We start from the raw sequence: 18,331 nt of genomic DNA, 5'->3' as shown, positions 1-18,331 counted from the left end.
AATCGCTGTGCTCGCTGCAGCCACTTCCGGGAGTGGCTGCGGCCGCTTCTGGGAGCAAGCACTGGCCTGTCGCTGGAGCCACTCCCAGAAGTAGCCACAACCACCGAAAGTGGCAGCAGCGAGCGTAGCAATCAGCCGGCACTTGCAGGGGGGGGCACCAGCGTTTCCGCCGGCCTATTGCCTAAGCAGCGAACACTGCTGTCAGGGCATGCACCAGCGCTCTCAGGGGGTACATGTGTACCTCCTTCGCATCGCCACTGGTAGGAGGATTGCAACCTAGCCCATAATTCGTAAAACACTTTGGGTTTCTTTCTTGAGAAAAAAGTCCCAAATAAATTGAAGATACTTGTTTTCTGGAGAGTCCATTGGATTTGTAGTATTTCTGTAACTTGAACTGAGATTTCCCTGTGACTTCTGTTGCCTCTACTTACAGTAATAAAAATGAGTACATTTGCTTTACAGTCATTGTTTGGTTTTGTTTTGTTTTGTTTGTTCTCGTAGCTCAAAGCTTTCAGTTGCACACATTTCCAAGGAGCATGTATAGATTTCACAGCAGAAGTTTCTGATTTTACATCATTCATGCCATGTTCTTTTAAGGTTCTTCGGGGATGGTAAGTGTGTTGTTTTAGTCACCACCATTTTTAAGTAGTAGCACTTTTTTTTTTTTAAATCAGCATTAAATTTCAAGTAGCCAGATGCATCTGTCACATTGCCATCTTGCTTTCTTGTATACCCACTGTCTTGCAAGTTTATCAACCATTCAGTAAAGTTAATTGCATTCCATTAACTCTTTGGTGCAGTCATTGGTATTTTTATACCATGATTTTCTGCTTTGGCTGCTCAACCAGTCTTAGGATTTGCTTAATTTTATTAGCACCTTTTAAAAAAAAAAAACTGTTCGATTTGTAATTCTCCTACAAAGTATAAACCTTAAAAAATATTGACAATTGGCTGAAGCAGTCAAATGCTGTTACATTTATTCCTTCAGCTGGCTCCTGCATTACCAAGGGGAAACCACTGATAATTGCTGTGTGCTGGAAGAAGGCCTCTACACTGACCTCACTTCCTGTGGCTGCCCAACTGCTGCTACAATCAAGTCCCTCAGGCCTGTTGAATATGTAAGAGCTTTATTGAAAATATTATGTTATACAATTCATTCCCTAACCAGTTGTCTGCAGCAAGTAGCTGTCTTGAAACAGAGACTGATTCACAGGGGGAATAAAAAGATTGATTTCTTGACTTGTGGATTTGCAATATTAGAGCAGGCCAGACCACACATGCCCAGATACTCTGATAGCTTGATTATGTTTTGTATTTGCTGAATTCTGATTTGCTTTTTTAATGTTCTTTTAGAACAGCTCAAGTTTAGTATATTATTTGCTATCAGTAATGTTGGGGGAGATATGTTTTGCAAAAGTATAAGGCTCGCTTCTTCAAGTGGGCATCAGATAATGTGGCACTAATAATAAAGTGCATGGGTTTACATTTATATTATAGCATTGTGTAGCAGGTGAGAGTGCAGATCCCATTATGATCTTCTTAAACACATGGGACGTGCGTGTGCATGTCATGTCACTAGAAGTATGCAACTGCCCTGTGTGCTCCCATAAGAGGACATAAAAGGCATAGTGGCTAGAGCCTTCCCACACTCTCCTTTTGCTACCCATGGCAGCAAGACACAATCTACTAAGTAATAAATTCAGTCCTCTAGCTCAGAAATCTTCCTAGCACACTGGTAGGAAGTTACACAAATTCAGTCTATTTGAACTTGTTCTCCCTGGGCGCATACAGACGTGACAATTTTGACTCAATGTAGCCACACAAGTGTATGGCTGAATACAGCTTCAAGAAATGCCAATCAGGTAAAAATCTGATCCGTCATTACATGAAGGGGTCAAATTAAGATGTTTCAAAACAGAGCATCTTCTGTAACTTCTGTCTGTGCTGCCTGCCAGTCTGTCACTGTTTACATAATGGGAGTGGGGAAAAGGAGTGGAGGGAGTTTGGTCAGGGTGGGGGTTTCAGTCCCTGCTGGAGGGTGGGGTGGGTGTATTGGAACTTCTCCAAGGTTGGGGGAGGGGCTCCAATTCACCCACTCAAACCTCCAGCATGGACTGGAGAACCTCTAGAACGAGCTCCCTCTGCTCCCTTTCCTCCCTCCCCCTTTCCTCCCTCCCTCCTATTTTGCAAATTTTGCAGCCTCATTGCTTGGGGAAGCCAGCTGCAGGCTGCAGCCAGCAGCTAGAGTCTGCTCCCCCCCTGGAACCAACAGTGAACTGTTTGTTCCAGGGGATCATTGTAACTGAGAAGGCTTCCTGGAGAGCGGTGTGAGTTACTGCAGGGAGCTGCACTTCTGTCTGCAGTCCCTATACAGACCCCTCCATACAGGTTCTGTTACCTCCCAACCTGTACAGACACTCCTAAACAGGACTACTAACTGTTCTTGCTTCATAGCAGCCCTTCAAGCTGCAAGCCTTCTCCTCCTTGCAACAGGCTGTTAATGAGTGAGTATAACAGATGCTTTTCCTGTTTGGGTATGAGTCACATATCTGACAGGCACTTGGTATGCTAGTTGTTTTCTTCAGGTGTTTACCAGTCACAAGTTTTTACCAGTCACCAGTCTTCATCTTAAGATTCATTAAAGTTGTTAGTTTTTTCAGACCCGAAGTTGTTCATTTCTTCAGACACATACCAAAAATAATTGTCTGCCAGCCAAAATGCAGTGTCAAGACCAGAACCTTAAACAGAACAAGTAGAGAAGTTGGCAATGCCACCGCAAAAACTACTAGCACTGGAAGAGGAAAAAGCATAAAGGTAGGGATTCAAGGCACAGCTCAATGGCATCACTGAGAGAAAAGCCACAGAAAGTTTGCAGGAAAAGTTTGTTAAACCCCAGACTAAATCCAGGGCTAGCAGCAAGGAGCTGCCTACTCACTTGATACTAGCTCCAAAGACAATTAGTACCATGCAGCCATCTAAAGTTGACTCAGTAGAGTCACTTGCAGTACCAGGAAATATGTCACTAGAAGAATTCAAACGTAATTGGAAACAATCCTGGTACTAATATAATTACCAGTACAAAGACCACCATATACTTTGGAACAACTCTTAAGAGAAATCTATTCCTTTTCTCTGTCACCATAACACACACTTTCTCTTCTTTCTAGAAGGAAAACCCATCACCCATATACCATGGAAATACCCAGGGTTTGTACTTAGAGGCCGTGTCCACACTAGCAGGGGCTGCATTTGCAGCTGCACAAATAGTAGTAGCACGAATTTGTGCTGCTACTTTGTGGCACAGTGCACGCCCCTACCCATGCACTTTGCAGCAGGATACATTGTCCCATTGTTTCATGTGCTGTAGGGGGAGCTGGCTGGGGCACAGGGTGTCTCAGCACAGTAGCAAATTTTGCCCCAATGCTGCAAATTAGCAGCACTGCACATGGTTTAACATGCAATGTTTGCAGTTGGTGGTACTGCAAAGGGGTTTGCGATGCCACAAACCATGCATGCTTGCATGTCTGGATCCGGCCAGAGAGCCTTGCCATAACTGTACTGGGATTGGCCAGCATCTTTATTGAAACAGTATGTTGCTTTGACCTTACACAGATTACCAGGAATCTTCTTTAGGAGCCCATCCCTGGCGCATTTCAAGAAGACTGCCACTCTCCAGTAACATGGATGCCCAGATCACACAGGGAAGAGTGCCAGCAACTGCCAACATGAAACTGGTGAAACACCACCATCTGACCTTGCCTCCTTAGGGCTTCTTGTTTGTATCAAAGCAGTAACCCTAGCACTGATACCCATACCAGATCTGAACATATTCCAAGATCTGCTTGTAAACAGAAACAGACTTCGGTCATAAAGATACTAGGCCCAACTTTGAATTGCTTTTCTGATTAATGAAGTGTTACCTGCCCCTGCTGAAGCCCTGCAATCAGCCTGAGCCACCATTCCTGTCACAGCAAGGAAGGAAAAATGCTACCAGCTAAGGGAAAAGACAGCTCTCCAAGTGACCATGGATCCTTTGGATTTGATTCATGGTTTAAGCTTTTATAGTATGAAGGGTCTCACAGCTAGCTGAGGAGCCACAAACACCACCAGAAGAATCAGCCTTCAAATGGATGAAGTTTTTTCAATAAACAGACAGACAAGGTTCTACTTTCCTAGGAAGATTCAAGGGTTACCCTGTATTCCTTAGAGATCTGTGCTTAATGCTTTATTGCAAACAGTATCATCCGCAGCTTTGTGTGAGACCAGAGGAACCTATTTTATCACACTAGACAACTTAATTTTGATTAACCTCTTAAGAAAACACCTAGAAGCATTAGGAAGTGCCAGGTCTTTCCTTTTTAATGACAAGTTCTGTACCTGCCTGGCAGGAACTTTGACAGAATAGTCAGGAGTCACATGGGTGTCTTCATATTATGCTAGACCCGAGAAGAGTCAACAAGCATATATATCCCCATAATTATACATATTATTACTCTCTTTTCGCTAAGAAACATTTTGTGGCTCCCAACTTGCAAGGCACAGCATTAGAACAGGAGGAGTGTTTGAATAGGTGGCTGTTTGTAGAAAGTTTGTATGGCACTTTCCTGCACTCAAGCTGGCTTGTACCTGTTACTTCAGTTCCCCTCTCTTGCAAACAGTTCATCTGCAGAACATTACAAAAGGAAGAAAAGTGGTAAACTTTACTTCAAAAAACAAACAAACAAAAACCTCCTTTAACAAACTGGAACGTGCTCATTATCCAGTAACACGTTGTGTATGCCAAGCATATTGGGCATTTTAAAGGCATTGTTTAAAGTAGGTGTGATATTAAACGCACAACAGTGAACTTCTGAGTAGTCAGTAGCAGGCTGAGTTAAATGCATTCATTGTCCAAAGTACATTAGACTTGGAACGCAGCCCTTTTTGTAACAGGATATTTCTGTTCACTTCTCCAAGAGGGTCGTGACTTCCCAGTTGAAATTACCATGTAGCATTATCAAATTTTGTTCTGATATTATGGATTCCCTGGCACTGTTCAGCTTAAATACTGTACCGTTTATCAACCTCAGGTGCATATCTGAGTATCTCAAGGTTTATTGCCACGTTGGAAAAATCTTAATCCTAAGGCTTCACATCATCTTGAGGAGACTTGATGTAACCCACAGTTCCCAGCAGCACAGCAGACAGTCTCTGCAGTAAAGATATTGGGGCAAAGACCAACCAGCCAGAGGTTGTCTGTCCTTTCCAAAGGAGTTAAGCACTCTCTTCAGCCCATGAAGCCCTGAGCACCCCTAAAGATATTAATCTCTTCCCTTTCCATTCTTTCCAGCTCCCCAGATCTCCTTTTCTTCTCTCAGTCCCTATACTCTTCTCCCCCAAACCTTCCAGGCTGCTTTTTTTTTTTTTTTTTTTTTTCCAAGCCCTCTCCCATTGACAAACGTATCTCCTCTGGACACCTACTGGCATGTCAACTTTTTTGATAAGTCAACAGCCATTCAAGACTACTGATTCTAGAGGTCTGTCTGTATGTTGCCAGCCCTGGCACTTAACCCTTCCTTCTCTGTGCACAGGCTAAGGAGGTAAACTGAGTCATACAACATTATAACAATGTGAACACAATGAACACAGAAATATCTGAATAAACCCCCTAGTTGGTCGTATACACACACGTACACACCTGTGTATATTTAGCTCTGTACTGGGAGAAACAATGTGTGATTATGGAATACTGTTACTTCTTTACTGTTACAATATCTGGATCTGTTGATTTACTTTCTAATTTGTGACTGTTCAAGGGATACTGTCAAGACATACTGTATTTTCTTACATACAGCATGCACCTTGTCCCCTAAAATCAGCCCAAAATTGGGGTGCTTGTATTAAATAGGAAAGTTGATTGTCTGCCCTGGGTTGGAATCACCCTGGTTTGACTCTTGCTTCAAAGTGCAGCAGCTGGGATATTACTGTTCGGGCTGCTGAGGGAGTCATTTGACTTTATGGCTCATTGCTCTTCGCTCTAAAAGTGTTAAGTATTCTCTCTTTTAATGGTCTTTATGTTCCAATAATCAAACTAACTTGACTTAGGGCACTTTTGCTGTTTGCTGGCTGCTCCTCATCACTCTATTTCTCAGACTGTTTAGCTCAAACCCTTCAGCTCTTTTCAGAATCATAGATCCACCCATGAAGGGCAGTTTTCAGCAGCAGCTAGGGATTCAGCTTTAGTTATGCAGAACAGGGAGGATAAATTATCTGAAGATTAGGCTTTGTCTCTGTGTTGTGCAGCCATAATTCCGAAAAAAAATTCTTCATTCTGATTTTCAGAGCCAAAGTGCATATTATATTTTGAGGGGTGTATGTGAGAAAATCAGTATTTAGCATATGTTTTGGAAGCTTGAAAACAAGTTTTTTTGCCTGCCGGTTTTCTTGATGCAAATCTGGCAAAGACCTTTTAACTACGAGTCTCATGGAATTCAGGCTGATGTGGCCTAGTTAGGTTATCTATTTCTTTTTACTAGCTTCATTGAAATGAGCACATCTTGAGGAACAAAGCTCCCTCTGCAGTTTGGCTGGGAACAATCGGAGCAGATTTTATTGTAGGTCCCTATGGAAAATGCAGGGTGCGTCTGTGTGTTTGTGTTGGCCCAAGCATGTTGCTTCCATGGTGAATTCTGCAGGCAAAAGGAACAGGACTCCTGACATGACTCTCAAACCTCAGTATCATTGTAGCAGTATCACCAAAATACACTTGCTGGCACAGTCCTAAAACCTTCTTGCAGCAATACTCTAATCTCAGAGCATGTATGTTCATACTTGGATTGCTTGAGCAATTATGTTGTCTGACAGCTAATATCATTCCTTAAGTAATCCTTAAGTAATTTTGAACTAACCTAAAATGAACCGAGAGACTAATCTCTCTCCCCGTCACTTGCCTTTTTCCTAGTACCCTCAAAGAACAAGAGAGAAAAGGAAGGGTGGTTACAGGGCCCCTTTCCCTCTCTGGTGTGTGCTCCCTGACCACACGCAGCCCTCCCTCTGCTCCTTCAAAGAAAACAATTTTTAAAGAATTTAATTACTTCGCCATTCAACCTCCCTCAAACTCAGACTCAAGCACTCTGGCCTCCTGGGAATTTCCAGGAAGAGCTAAAGATGAACAAGAGGTTAAGCTTGTGTAGATAGGCATTAGTTTGCCTGTGCTTGATAACAAAAGGGTATCCATGTGCTCCGAGAGCATCCTAGAAACAGGAAAGAGCTTAGCAACTGCCAGGAGCTCATGTGGATTTTTACCTTAAATATATACCTGTGATGCTGAGAGCTGTTCCACAAAGCACTGCTTCCAATAGCCATGAGTCCACTTAGCTTTTTAATACCCCATGTTGTGGTGAAGAAGAATTTCATACAAGTATGTTGCTCCAGCAAGGTGATGTCATTTTCTTCAAAGGAGAGGCACTGCAAAAGCCGTGACTGCCCCTACCTGCCGGTCTGTGTGATGGTAAAAGAGCATTCAAACTAATAAAACAATTTTTCACTTGACCCTCTCAACCAAGAACCTCAAAGACCTTAATAAATGTTTATTAATATAAAATTTGTTGATGGAGGTGCTTGTATCTATTATACAAAGAATCAAAACCCAGACACATTTGCCTTCATTTCATCCCCAATGCCTGAATCAGGAATTAGAGTCCTGTAGTCTAAACTCTGTTAGCTGGTCTAGCCATAGACATCCTGCAGTATCAGCTCACCTTGTATAGTTCCAGGAATTAATAAAAAGGAGTGGTGTACCACATGCATTTTCATGTGTGATGGGATGGGTAAAAACGAGCATGTTCCCCAAAGCAGTTGTGATTGTTCAGTGCTGTTGAGTGCTATAGATAAGAAGTATTGCCTCTAACTTTATGGGGTGAAGATGCCTAAAGGATGTATCTTGAAAATGGAGGTAGAATTTGATGCTAGTTGCACTTTATTTTTCATCAGGCATCTGGTTTTATGGAACTAATAAATAATATTATCTATAATATATTTTTGCATCTGTCCACTTGTTCCACCTGTTGCATGGATTTTAAGAGGATACAGAGTTTTTTTCTAATGAATGAGAACACTTTGGAAGGGAAATGAAAGCTTGTGTGTTAGGACTTTAAAACAGGCTCTCGGCTCTTATCCTGGTTGGCAGGAAAATATCTTACAGCTGCCTACTGCAGGCTTCTTATGCCTTCCTCAGGCACCTGGTACTAACTATTGACTGAAACGGGGCACTGAACTAGGTGACCTTGGATCTGAGCCAGCATAGTAATTCCTATATTTTTACACTGCTTTGTATTTTCAGAGTTAAGCACAAACATTCACTAATCCTCCCAACATTCCTTCGAGGGAGGTGGCTGTATCAGGCACAAAAGTTAGTTGATTTGCCCAAGGCCACACAATGAGTCATTTGACACTTTGAAGCTGAGCTATTAGGAGTTTCTGTCTTCCAGACCTGTATTAAGTTCACTAAACCATACAACCTTCCCACACTTAAGGAAGTAACTCTTAAACCAGACAACTGCGAGACACTTCAATGAGGGAAATGCCATCCAGTAAGTTATAAAGGCCGAGAGTAGGAAAGAAAAGCTTTTCCAGGGATGATGTACTTCAAATATTTAATCTCCCATTAGTTTCTGAGATATTCCATTCATAGAACATATAATTAATTGCAAACACAAAGGAAAGTCTTGCCACAATTCATACTTGGGGTAGCAATTTCAGCCCAGTCCAAACCCACTGAAGTGGATGGGAACCCTTCCATTCCTCATTGATTTGAATTTTTAATTCTGCAAATCTATTTAGTAGATTGCAGAGGTTATTCATTAATCTTTGTACTGGTATACGTGGACTGGTTTTGCAGTTATTGCATGAAGGAACTTGAATTTCTGATGTGGGGGAGGTTTCCTATGTTGGGATTCTTTTAAATGGAGCAGGAACATAAAAGGAAAATTGGAAACAAAAGTAGCTTGAAGAAAATTTACATTGTTTTGGTCTTAGTTTAGCGAGGTGAATTTTGGTCTGATTTGCCTTTGTTTTCTGAATTAAAAGTCTCTCCTAAATTCATAGATTATTATTCATCTCTGTTAAATGAAGGTCAGAGGGTTTGTGGGCAGGATTTAATGAGTTGGGAAATTCCATCTTTGCTCTGCATAAATTGAAGTTAGTGCTTAACTTAGTCCACCAGTTGAAAAGCCACTGTGAAAAGAGAGATGGGGTTTGACGCAGAAGTAGGTAATGTATTAATATCAGAACGTCCACACCTGTTAAGTAAAGAATATCATATTTAATAGTTCCTTAAAGACGCTTCCTGAAATTTTGTAAACATAACCTGCTTTAATTACTAGAGCATGGCATGTATTGTATAGGTCTCCCTATGTTATGCTTAAATGGCACTCTCATAAATTACACTTTTTTGGTATCAGTTTATTTAAGCAAGGCAATTCCTTTGAGAGATAAGCATCACTTTAAAAGAATTCTTCAGTGCTGCTTCTTTCTTGTAGCTGACAGGATTTTCACAAAAGGTGCTGGTATAAGCAGAGCTGCCAACGTTTTTTTTAAATTCCTAAGACAACTGTAGAAGGAAGCTGGATCTGCCCTGAGCTGTGCTGGGGACTCATATACCTGTGATTTTACTCTGGGCAAGTTTTCTCAACTTGCAGAATTCTCAAGGGATTTGGTGTTTATGTAAGCAGCCAGAACCATCTGAAGCCAACCCAACTGATGTCTTCTCCTCCAGCATGTTCTCTCCCCAATCTTAGGAGGATACAAGGGGCCTCCAGGGTTTTCTCTTCACATCTGGAAAGCTTTGGGATTTCCCTGGTGTATTGTCTGCCCATTGACCTGCCTAAGAAATTGTTAAGCTTTCCCCTTACCAAATGAATTTCTTCTCCCCCCATCCCCTAATCTTACTGTTTATCTGATGTAAGAAGGGAGAAAATCCAGGCTGCTGCTACTACACTGCTGCCGTACTCCTCATTGACTTCTGGTTCTTGCTTAGTGGTCTCCATCTCCATTATCAGAAAGAAATATAAAAATTCTGTTAGCTGACTGTACGTACGTTACACCACCAATAACCCAAGATTTTAAAAGGGTCCAGCAGTGTCCAGCCCACTATTATGGTTCAGTGGTAGAATCCTGGCTTGTAGTGTAGGAGACGTGGGTTTCATTCCTAAGCGTGCATGTAATTACAGCTGTCAAGCCACCAAATGTCTGGACTTGGTCTGGCCTTTGGATACTGTCTCAATTGTTCAAATGAGGGATAGAAGATCTGGGCAACCTCCACTCCTCCATACTCTTGCCTAGACATACGTGTTGAAGGTCCTGGTGATCTCATGCATACACCATGATCCAGAAGGATCAACGGTTGTGTGTAATCAGTGTCCACAGTACATGGGAAGTAGCTTTTCAAGTGGCCACTCACTCAATTTTAAAAGAGCAATTTTTCCTTTTCTGATTCTCATCTAGAAAGTCCCTCAAAGTTCAGCCATCCTGTCAGTCTTTGTGCAGGTAAAGAGTGGAATTGAGAGAGTAAGATTGTTGCAGGTCAAAGGTGATGCTGGGTGAAGTAACCCAAGTAGCAGCTGTCTGCAGTGCACCTGTCAGAATAGCTCTAAAACTAACCGACAAAAAGAGCAGCCCCATCCTCCATGATTTGACTCCACTTTTTCCAAAAAAAGTGGAGGGCAGGTCAGAAGAGAAAACCTTTCAAAATAAAGGCATTGTGGCTCTTGATGGTTTTTTTTCTTTTGGAGTTAGAGGTTTCCAGGGGTGGAAGGGTTCAGACTAAATGCCCACTTAAAGGTGTGTTCAGATGAATGAGAAACATTTTCCTTCTCATGGATACTTGGGTGAGCTCCTCACTCCCATTGAGCTGCATGCTGATAATAGTGCTACACAGGTGAGGTAGGAGGGGGAATCATTTCCTTGAGGTACAAGTTAAGCAACCAGCTGAATACCAACTACATACAGTGACTCAGTGCCAATAAATTCATAAGGCCTGAATCACAGTGGAGATCTTGTGAAATACTTCACTAAAAGCTTCTAATAAGTGAACCTCCTTGGAACAACACATTTATACTCTTGCTTCCTTAATGACTTGGTGCATAGGTGTATATTTTTTCAGATTTGCTCCTGATTTGTGCGCCTTCCACAATTGACCAAAGAAAGTGTTTGTATTGGTTACCTATCTTAGTTTCAAATCCTAGTGGAGATAAGGTGCAGGTGGTTTTTACTTGAATAGAGTTCATTGAGATCAATGCTATCACCTCTTGCTGGGTTGCTAAGTTGCTGAGCAACTACATTAAGATAACCTGAGGAAAAAATGCACCTTTTTCCAATGAAAACATAGGCATTTTGATTTTGAAGTTGGTACTGTGTATGTCCTATTGCTTTTATACTTTACCTCACTTTGGCTCTCTCTGCACATTAGTTATTGTGCAATGAGCTATGACCAGCTCCATATACAAAGTAGCTACCACACAATAAAAAGATCCAACCAGCTAGTTAGACCTCTAAACTGTGTACTAACTTTATAGTTGGTTGCTATCCAGCTTTAATTTGCATGTGTAGCAAGGAATACATTGTGTGATAGCAATCTGCTGGTCCTCTGGCATCCCAGGGTACATTGCTCCATCTCCGTATAAACTTCTTTGAAAAAGAGCAAGGAAGAAACCCCTGCCCAGCATAGTTCTGACCCCTAGGTTCATTCTCTTTACGTAGCAGCACCCAGCAGGAGAAATACAACACTGTCCCTCATATGCCGGTACAGATCATATGATCAGGGACACCCCTGCCATGCTGGAGCATTCTGTGCAGCAGCAGGCATGGTGGGGGGAGAACCCCTACCACTTCTCTCCACCCAGGCATGGAGCCAAGGACCTGCTCAGCCACAGGCAGTCTGGACCTCTTGGGCAACAGAAAGCATGGGGCGGGGAGGGGGAATTCCCCAGTGCTTAGGGTGGTAACCTTTTCAAAATGGAAAGGCAGGACAAATGCCTGCCTCCTCTGCACTGGTGGTACAGCCAGAGCAAAGCTTGAGCGGAGCAGGGGAGGATGCGGGCTGCCCACTGCAGGCTTGGGGCTCCTCACCCTGCTTCCTTTCCCTCAGGAGCACTGAGCCTGCCATGTGCCCCCTGCCTGCAGCAGGGGGTACAACTCCATGCCGCCACCCCCCCTGCTGCTGCCAGGCAGGCACGCGGCCAGTGCAGGGCTCCTGAGGGAAAGGCAGCAGGGCAGGGGGCCCCGAGCCCACAGCAGACAACTCGCATATGCCCCGCCCTGCACACAAATCGGGGGGGGGGGCTGTACATACAGTAGCACCTCCACACACACACACACACACTCCATGGATGAGCTGACTGGCTCTGTCCTGCTCCCTGCCCCAGTCCTGGACGCTGTGCACCACCCTGGCTGGGCAGCACCGCCAGCCCGTGCCCCACTCCCTCACTTCCCCCGTCACGTCCCATCCCTCCCTCCCCTGCCATAGACTTACCTGCAGGAAGTTGCTCTCCATGTGGCCAGGCTGTATTCCCAGCCATGTGCGTGTGTGCACCTGCACACATGCACGTGGTGCTCCCTGCATCCCATTCCCGGCAGCCCCATACAGACTGGAACTCTGCAAGGGGGCACCCACTGTTTCCTGATCCCTGCACGATAGTGCAAATCCAGGACTGTCCCACCCAACTAGGGTAAGGTGGTCACCCTACCAGTGCTTGCTGCTTCCCAGCAGACCAGACTGCCTGTGGTTGGGCAGGGTATCCCTAGCTCCCTGCACTTGCACGGAGAAGGTTGGGGTGGGGGTTGATTCCCACCCCACCCCTGCTGCAGCTTGGGAGACCAGGGCTATGCTCCAGTTGGGCAGGGTAGCTCTGACTCCATGCAGGGGCCAGGGGAACTGAGGGGCGGATTTTCCCTTTCTCTCCCAGCTTGTTTCTCCAGGGCTAGCCCGTGGACCCCGGGGAATGACTCCCAAGTAGTTATTTAATTCTTTCAGCAGTGTTGCTGACCAATGACAGCTCCCCAGTGAGAGCTGACCAATGAGAGTGGTCAGCAGCAGTAGCGCAAGCTGTTATTTCTTTTTCCTTTCTTCTGACAGCCTGTCCTGTGCAGTTAACCATGCACATGGTATGATGTCTTCATCGCGCAAGCAAAGCACTGCCGCAATTGAAATAACATCTAGATGCACCCTTTGTAACTGAAATTTTGTAACTGTTGTATCGGCTACTTTTGGTAACAAATCTCTTATCTGTAGATAAAGATGGCGCTATGTGAAAAGTGTTGACTTGTCACTTGAGCCTAAAGTGATTGCCAACTACTTGAATTTTCCTGGATCTTTGAAGTTAACTTTGTAACCTGTTTCTTCATTAAATGTTTAGAGTCAGATTTTCAAAGATATTGAGGCACCTTAATATGCAGTGATACACACTTTGTGGTGTTTTCAAAAGCACCAACCCGCTGTGCACCTCAAGGTGTTTCAGTGCCTTTGAAGGTTTAAATCTGAAGAACCATGCTCATGTTACTGGGCTCTGTAGTGTGGTGTCAAGTCCAATAGATCCCAAATGTTCCCTGATTTGACAATTACAACATACTTCCTCAGCAGCACGACCTTTTGGGAAACTTTATGGATCCAAATAAAAAATGCAAATTACTAGTGAATATCCATGCTGAGGAGGTGGACACTGAAGTAAGATGCTTGAGTAAGATGCTCACAAGTGGTAATTACACCATCTTGAGTAACTGTACCTACCCTCTCTTCCAGGTGTTTGCTGAACCTTCGGTCAGCCTGTTTGCCCTGGAATGTTGTAAGGGCAGAGAATTGCACTTTAAAGATGCTGTCAGTTCTGTTTTGAATGAGGACCTTCACTTTTACACCCGGTCTGTGTGGGTGAGAAGCGGATTGTAAGTACAGCTGGAATATTTCAGAGCACCTTATTGCAGAATACAATATTGAGTCCTTTGATCCCCTTGATAAGTGCCTTGCCATAAGCTCCAAAGGACTGTGGTTATACAAATAAATGTCAGTAATTTGCAAAGCTCTTCTATTAGCTCTGTTATGTGTTGCATGCTTTACAGTGGCATTATTGGTAGGTTTGTCAAGTCAGTGCTATGAATAGTGGCCCTTGGTATAAAACTTGTTCCCAACTTCAGAAATTCTGTTTAAATTTAAAGTTAATTGTGCGTATTAACTGTGGCTGCAGAGCTGCCCTGGACAGCTTTGCCATAATGCTTTAAATTCTGTTGTAATGTGGTTTTAAATAGGAATATATAAAATTTTGCACATCCCAGGAGGCATTATTTTTCTGTGGAGCAACATACAGAAACTTCTCTTCTCCTTAATTAACTACAGAGAAGCCCAGGGGTGTGTGGCTTTGTGGTGAGTTTTCTTGGCCTCATATTTGGTGGCAGAGCAATTAAATGGGATGCTAGAGGCCATGTCACGGACAAGCACCGTGGACTGAGCAGCACTAGCCTTTCCCCTCTGGTCCTCAGTATCATCTCCTCACCTATTCCTTATGGTCTCTGGCTATGTTAGCAGGCCTTCTACATCTCAGGGGAGTCAGGGCGTGTGTGGGAGATGGGGTGATTCTGTCCTGGGGAACTAGCAGGAAATGTACTTTCCTACCCATGGAACCAAGAGTTCTAGTCATTTTGTATATCCCTACCCCTGGAACATTTCACTGAGTTGCCTGGTGGCTTTTCACCTTCTGAGCATTTTTCAGGGTTTAAGAGACCAAATGGAAATAATCGCTGCCCCTCCAGAAAACTGAGTCGTCGCTGAGTATTGAAGGTCTATGTGATGAACAATTAAGTTGGACTTCCCTCTAGGCAGTCTTCTCTCTCTCTCTCTCTCTCTCTCTCTCTCTCTCTCTCTCTCACACACACACACACACACACACACCCACACACACACACACACACACACACACACACACACACACACACACACACACACTGGCAGATCATGTGAAATGCTCTGCAGCCTGAAGCAGGTAAATATTGGAGAGGACCATACTCAACAGCAGGAAAATGAAGAAGAGCTCCACAATCTAGCTTAGTTATGAAAGAAGATTGAAGGAGCTGGAATGAGATTTATAGAGTAGATGCAGAAAGGGTAGCTCTGGCTGTCCAAAAAGGAGGTGTGATGTACGGAGTTGCACTTGCTGCAAGTTCTTAGGTTGCAGAGCACTGAGGGCATTTGGTATTTACCAAGCTTCCAGGCTTTGCTGGTAGCCACATGGGGCTGGGAAGGGATTTTCCTCTTCTGTTGCTACCTTTCAGAGGGGTTTGTTTGGTTTTTGTTGGGGGGGTTTTCAAGTTTCTCAGAAAAATTGGTGTTGGCTGCAGCCAAGGCTGAAGATTTTGACTGGGGTATGCCAGTGCTCTCTTTGGAGCTAGAACTCAGAGGTTCCTTGCTAGAGGGTTTTGTCCATACACTCGGGATCAGATTGATTACCACAGCTAGAGTCAGGAAGGAATTTTATCCCATAGTCAGGTTAGTATGAACTGGGGAGGTTTTGCCTTCCTCAGTACTGGGGATGCATGGCCCGCTTCCTTGGATCTCCCAAGTGCATTTCAATTAGCTTTGCAGGAGCAGGACACTGATTGCTGTTGTGCCCCTGCTTTACCTCTCACAGGTTAGTGTGTTATGCCTTGTAGCTGTGCAACACAGTTGACTGCATAGTTTTAGTAAGAGGTTAGTCAAGGTTTTGTATGGGATAGTTCAGATAGGCAAAATCCTGCCTCAGACAGCTGGGTCCATTGTCCCAGTAGAAGGTGAGCCTTGCATAAATAAGGAAGTGAAAGGCAAGAAACAGGCTTGTGTATGTGGCATGGGATCTTGCTGCCATGCACAGGCATAGATTTGTAATGGAAGATAGGATAATATGGGGAGGTCAGTCTGGAGGAGCCAATGCAGGTGGCCTGGGTTGGTGGAGATAGGGGTCCTTGCTAGACCTTAAAGGCGATTGCAGCCTGGTAGATCAAAGTTGTGAGTTAAATTTTTCTGTGGTTTTAAAGTTCAGTGAAAATGCAGCAGAGGCCTTTAAACTCTAAATGTGCTGAGAACTGTATTGGCAACATTTGCCATTGACACTAGAACAGGCTTCAAATTAAATGTGAAAAGGTCATAAGTACTAATGGTGCTTTCAAAATGCCTAGCCTACAGCATACTGGAAGTGGTCTTTGAACTTCCTAGCATGCATTTCAAACAACAAAATACATATTTCTCTGCATATTTGCTCTGCTCAGCTACACACGCTTTGCAAGACAGCAAATCAAAAAAGGAGGTTCAGTGCTGTCCTAATCCTACTGGAATACACACCTTTGTGTCTGCATTCCTTTAATCAAGGGTTGTGTCACTCAGGAGATGGAACTAATTGTGCTACAAGGATTTTCTTCTTGGGCACTGAATTATAGTCTCTTGTACCCTATTGAATACCAGTAGCGAGCACCATAGTTTTATGACTATAATCAACATTTGTTTCATTATTATAATTATTTTTTACTTACCCTGTCTCCTGGCTCTTAAACACAAAGCCAGTGCTTAGGGCATGGGCTGTTCATTTTAAATGAGGCTATTGTCCATCACTGGGACTAAAATTGCTTTCATTAAGTCACATTGCATGAGTGCATTGCAAAAAAAAAAGTCCTGAAATAAAATAATAAGGAAGAAATATTATAGATGGTTTTCAGCTTCTTTGAATCTCTGTTGTTCCAGCTCCCCTATAGGCACAAATATGTACTGTCTCTGAATGAAGGTTGTATGATTAGAATGACTTTCTCCCAAATGTGTATAATAGAAAAGCATTTTATGGGCCCTTGATGTGTTCGCTGACCTGTCTTTCTCACTCATAGCAAACCAAAAAAACCCACTGTGCAGAGTTTTACTGTTTTGTTACATGAGTTATCTGAATAGGTTTCAGTAATGAAGTCCATACATAAAACACTTTAAAACTATGCACCAAGTGGCTGATGTGTAAAAGAGTAAATGAAGTAAAGTGCAGTCCAGGATGCCATGGGGCTATACTGAACCATGTCTCCTCTGCAGCCCTCCCTGTTTCCTCCTGCCTGCACTTATCCTCTCTGCAGAGGCCAGATAGCTACCTAGTAAGCTCAGGCAGCTTGAGCTTTCCAGTGAGGCAGAGATTTGTTGTCAGCCCCTACCACAGGCAGCCATGATATATGGTGGGAGACCAGGAGGAAGTGAGCAACTTGGAGGGTTTATGGCTGAGAGAAAAAGAGGCAGAGTATATTTTTGTGCCAGTATACATGGCCTCAGCACTGCATTCTGTTACTACAGTAGTAATGTTATGATTCACATAGGATCACTTACTGTGTTTTAACCATGAATAAAGTTCTCAGTCCAGTGGTGCGGTTTGATATAGCAGGTTTGGCTCTTTTGGAGTGTTTCACACTCCAATTGCATATGATCCCTTTTTGCTCTGTGAGCACGAAAGGGCGTAACAGTGACAGTGTGGGGCAAGACTTGCACTTAAAGCACTAGAGGAGCACTGTCATTTTTGCATGACAGTACACATTTAGTAAGCTATTACCATGGAAAAAAATTAGGGTTTAAAAATATTGTAGCAGGTGTTACTTTGTATCTTTGTTTTCCCAGCCATCATTCTTACATACCCTGGGTGTTTTCTGTTTCCAGGTGGGTTGCTTATGAAGGAGGCAATTTCCTAGGAAAACAAATTCTACTAGAACCCAGCAAGATTTCAAATTGGAGTGAGTTCAGTGGCTGGAAAGTAATTGGCTCCCTTCGTCCTCTGAAGCAGGTACTTCTTACAGGAAAGGTTGCTTTGAGAATAAACCAAGTCTCTCTCCCCTACCTTCCTACTTTTATTTAAAAGACATTAAATTTGGTACTGAAAAATTTCAGAATAAGTCCTAATTCCACCAAAATCTGTGAGATTTCTGCCATTAATGAGAATTGGACCAGCATTCCCCTGCTTTGACAGGCAATAGGCCATTCTGAAAGTCCACTTAAGGGAATCTTTTACCCCGATTGCAGTGGACTAGGGAAGAGTAATTATTTTCTGCACCATCTTGTTCTAAATTGATTTAATGAAAACTGGTGTTCTGCTAAAGCTCTTAATTTCTCCTAGATTCTCCACCATTCTTGTTTTTATCATATAGCAATACTGTATTTGCCTAAATCCAAGACAGCTTTGAATTTAAGACAGCCCCCCAATAATTCGAGCCTACCCGTGGAAAATTTATAAATTTCTTGTAATTTGCCATGTATGGAATCTAACTATTGGAGGGTCATCTTAAATTCATCCCCACACCCTGCTGTGGCAGGGAAAGCCTG

At 43.4% G+C, this 18,331-nt stretch overlaps 1 protein-coding gene across 1 annotated transcript in view; it reads left to right on the top strand.

The window, feature by feature from the left end:
* The window catches only part of CRYBG3 (crystallin beta-gamma domain containing 3), a gene marked incomplete at its 5' end in the record, with an annotated part of 157,041 nt that overhangs the window by 124,114 nt on the left and 14,596 nt on the right, over positions 1-18,331 (top strand). Inside the window, 4 exon segments of the mRNA XM_025198185.1 lie at positions 502-611; positions 989-1,118; positions 13,775-13,914; positions 17,672-17,795. Coding sequence (XP_025053970.1) covers positions 502-611; positions 989-1,118; positions 13,775-13,914; positions 17,672-17,795 — 504 coding nt within the window.

Source organism: Alligator sinensis, unplaced genomic scaffold, assembly GCF_000455745.1.
Source record: "Alligator sinensis unplaced genomic scaffold, ASM45574v1 scaffold19_1, whole genome shotgun sequence".
NCBI lineage: Eukaryota > Metazoa > Chordata > Crocodylia > Alligatoridae > Alligator > Alligator sinensis.
Note: the sequence above shows the minus strand (reverse complement) of the source record. Positions and strands in the feature narration are given on the sequence as shown.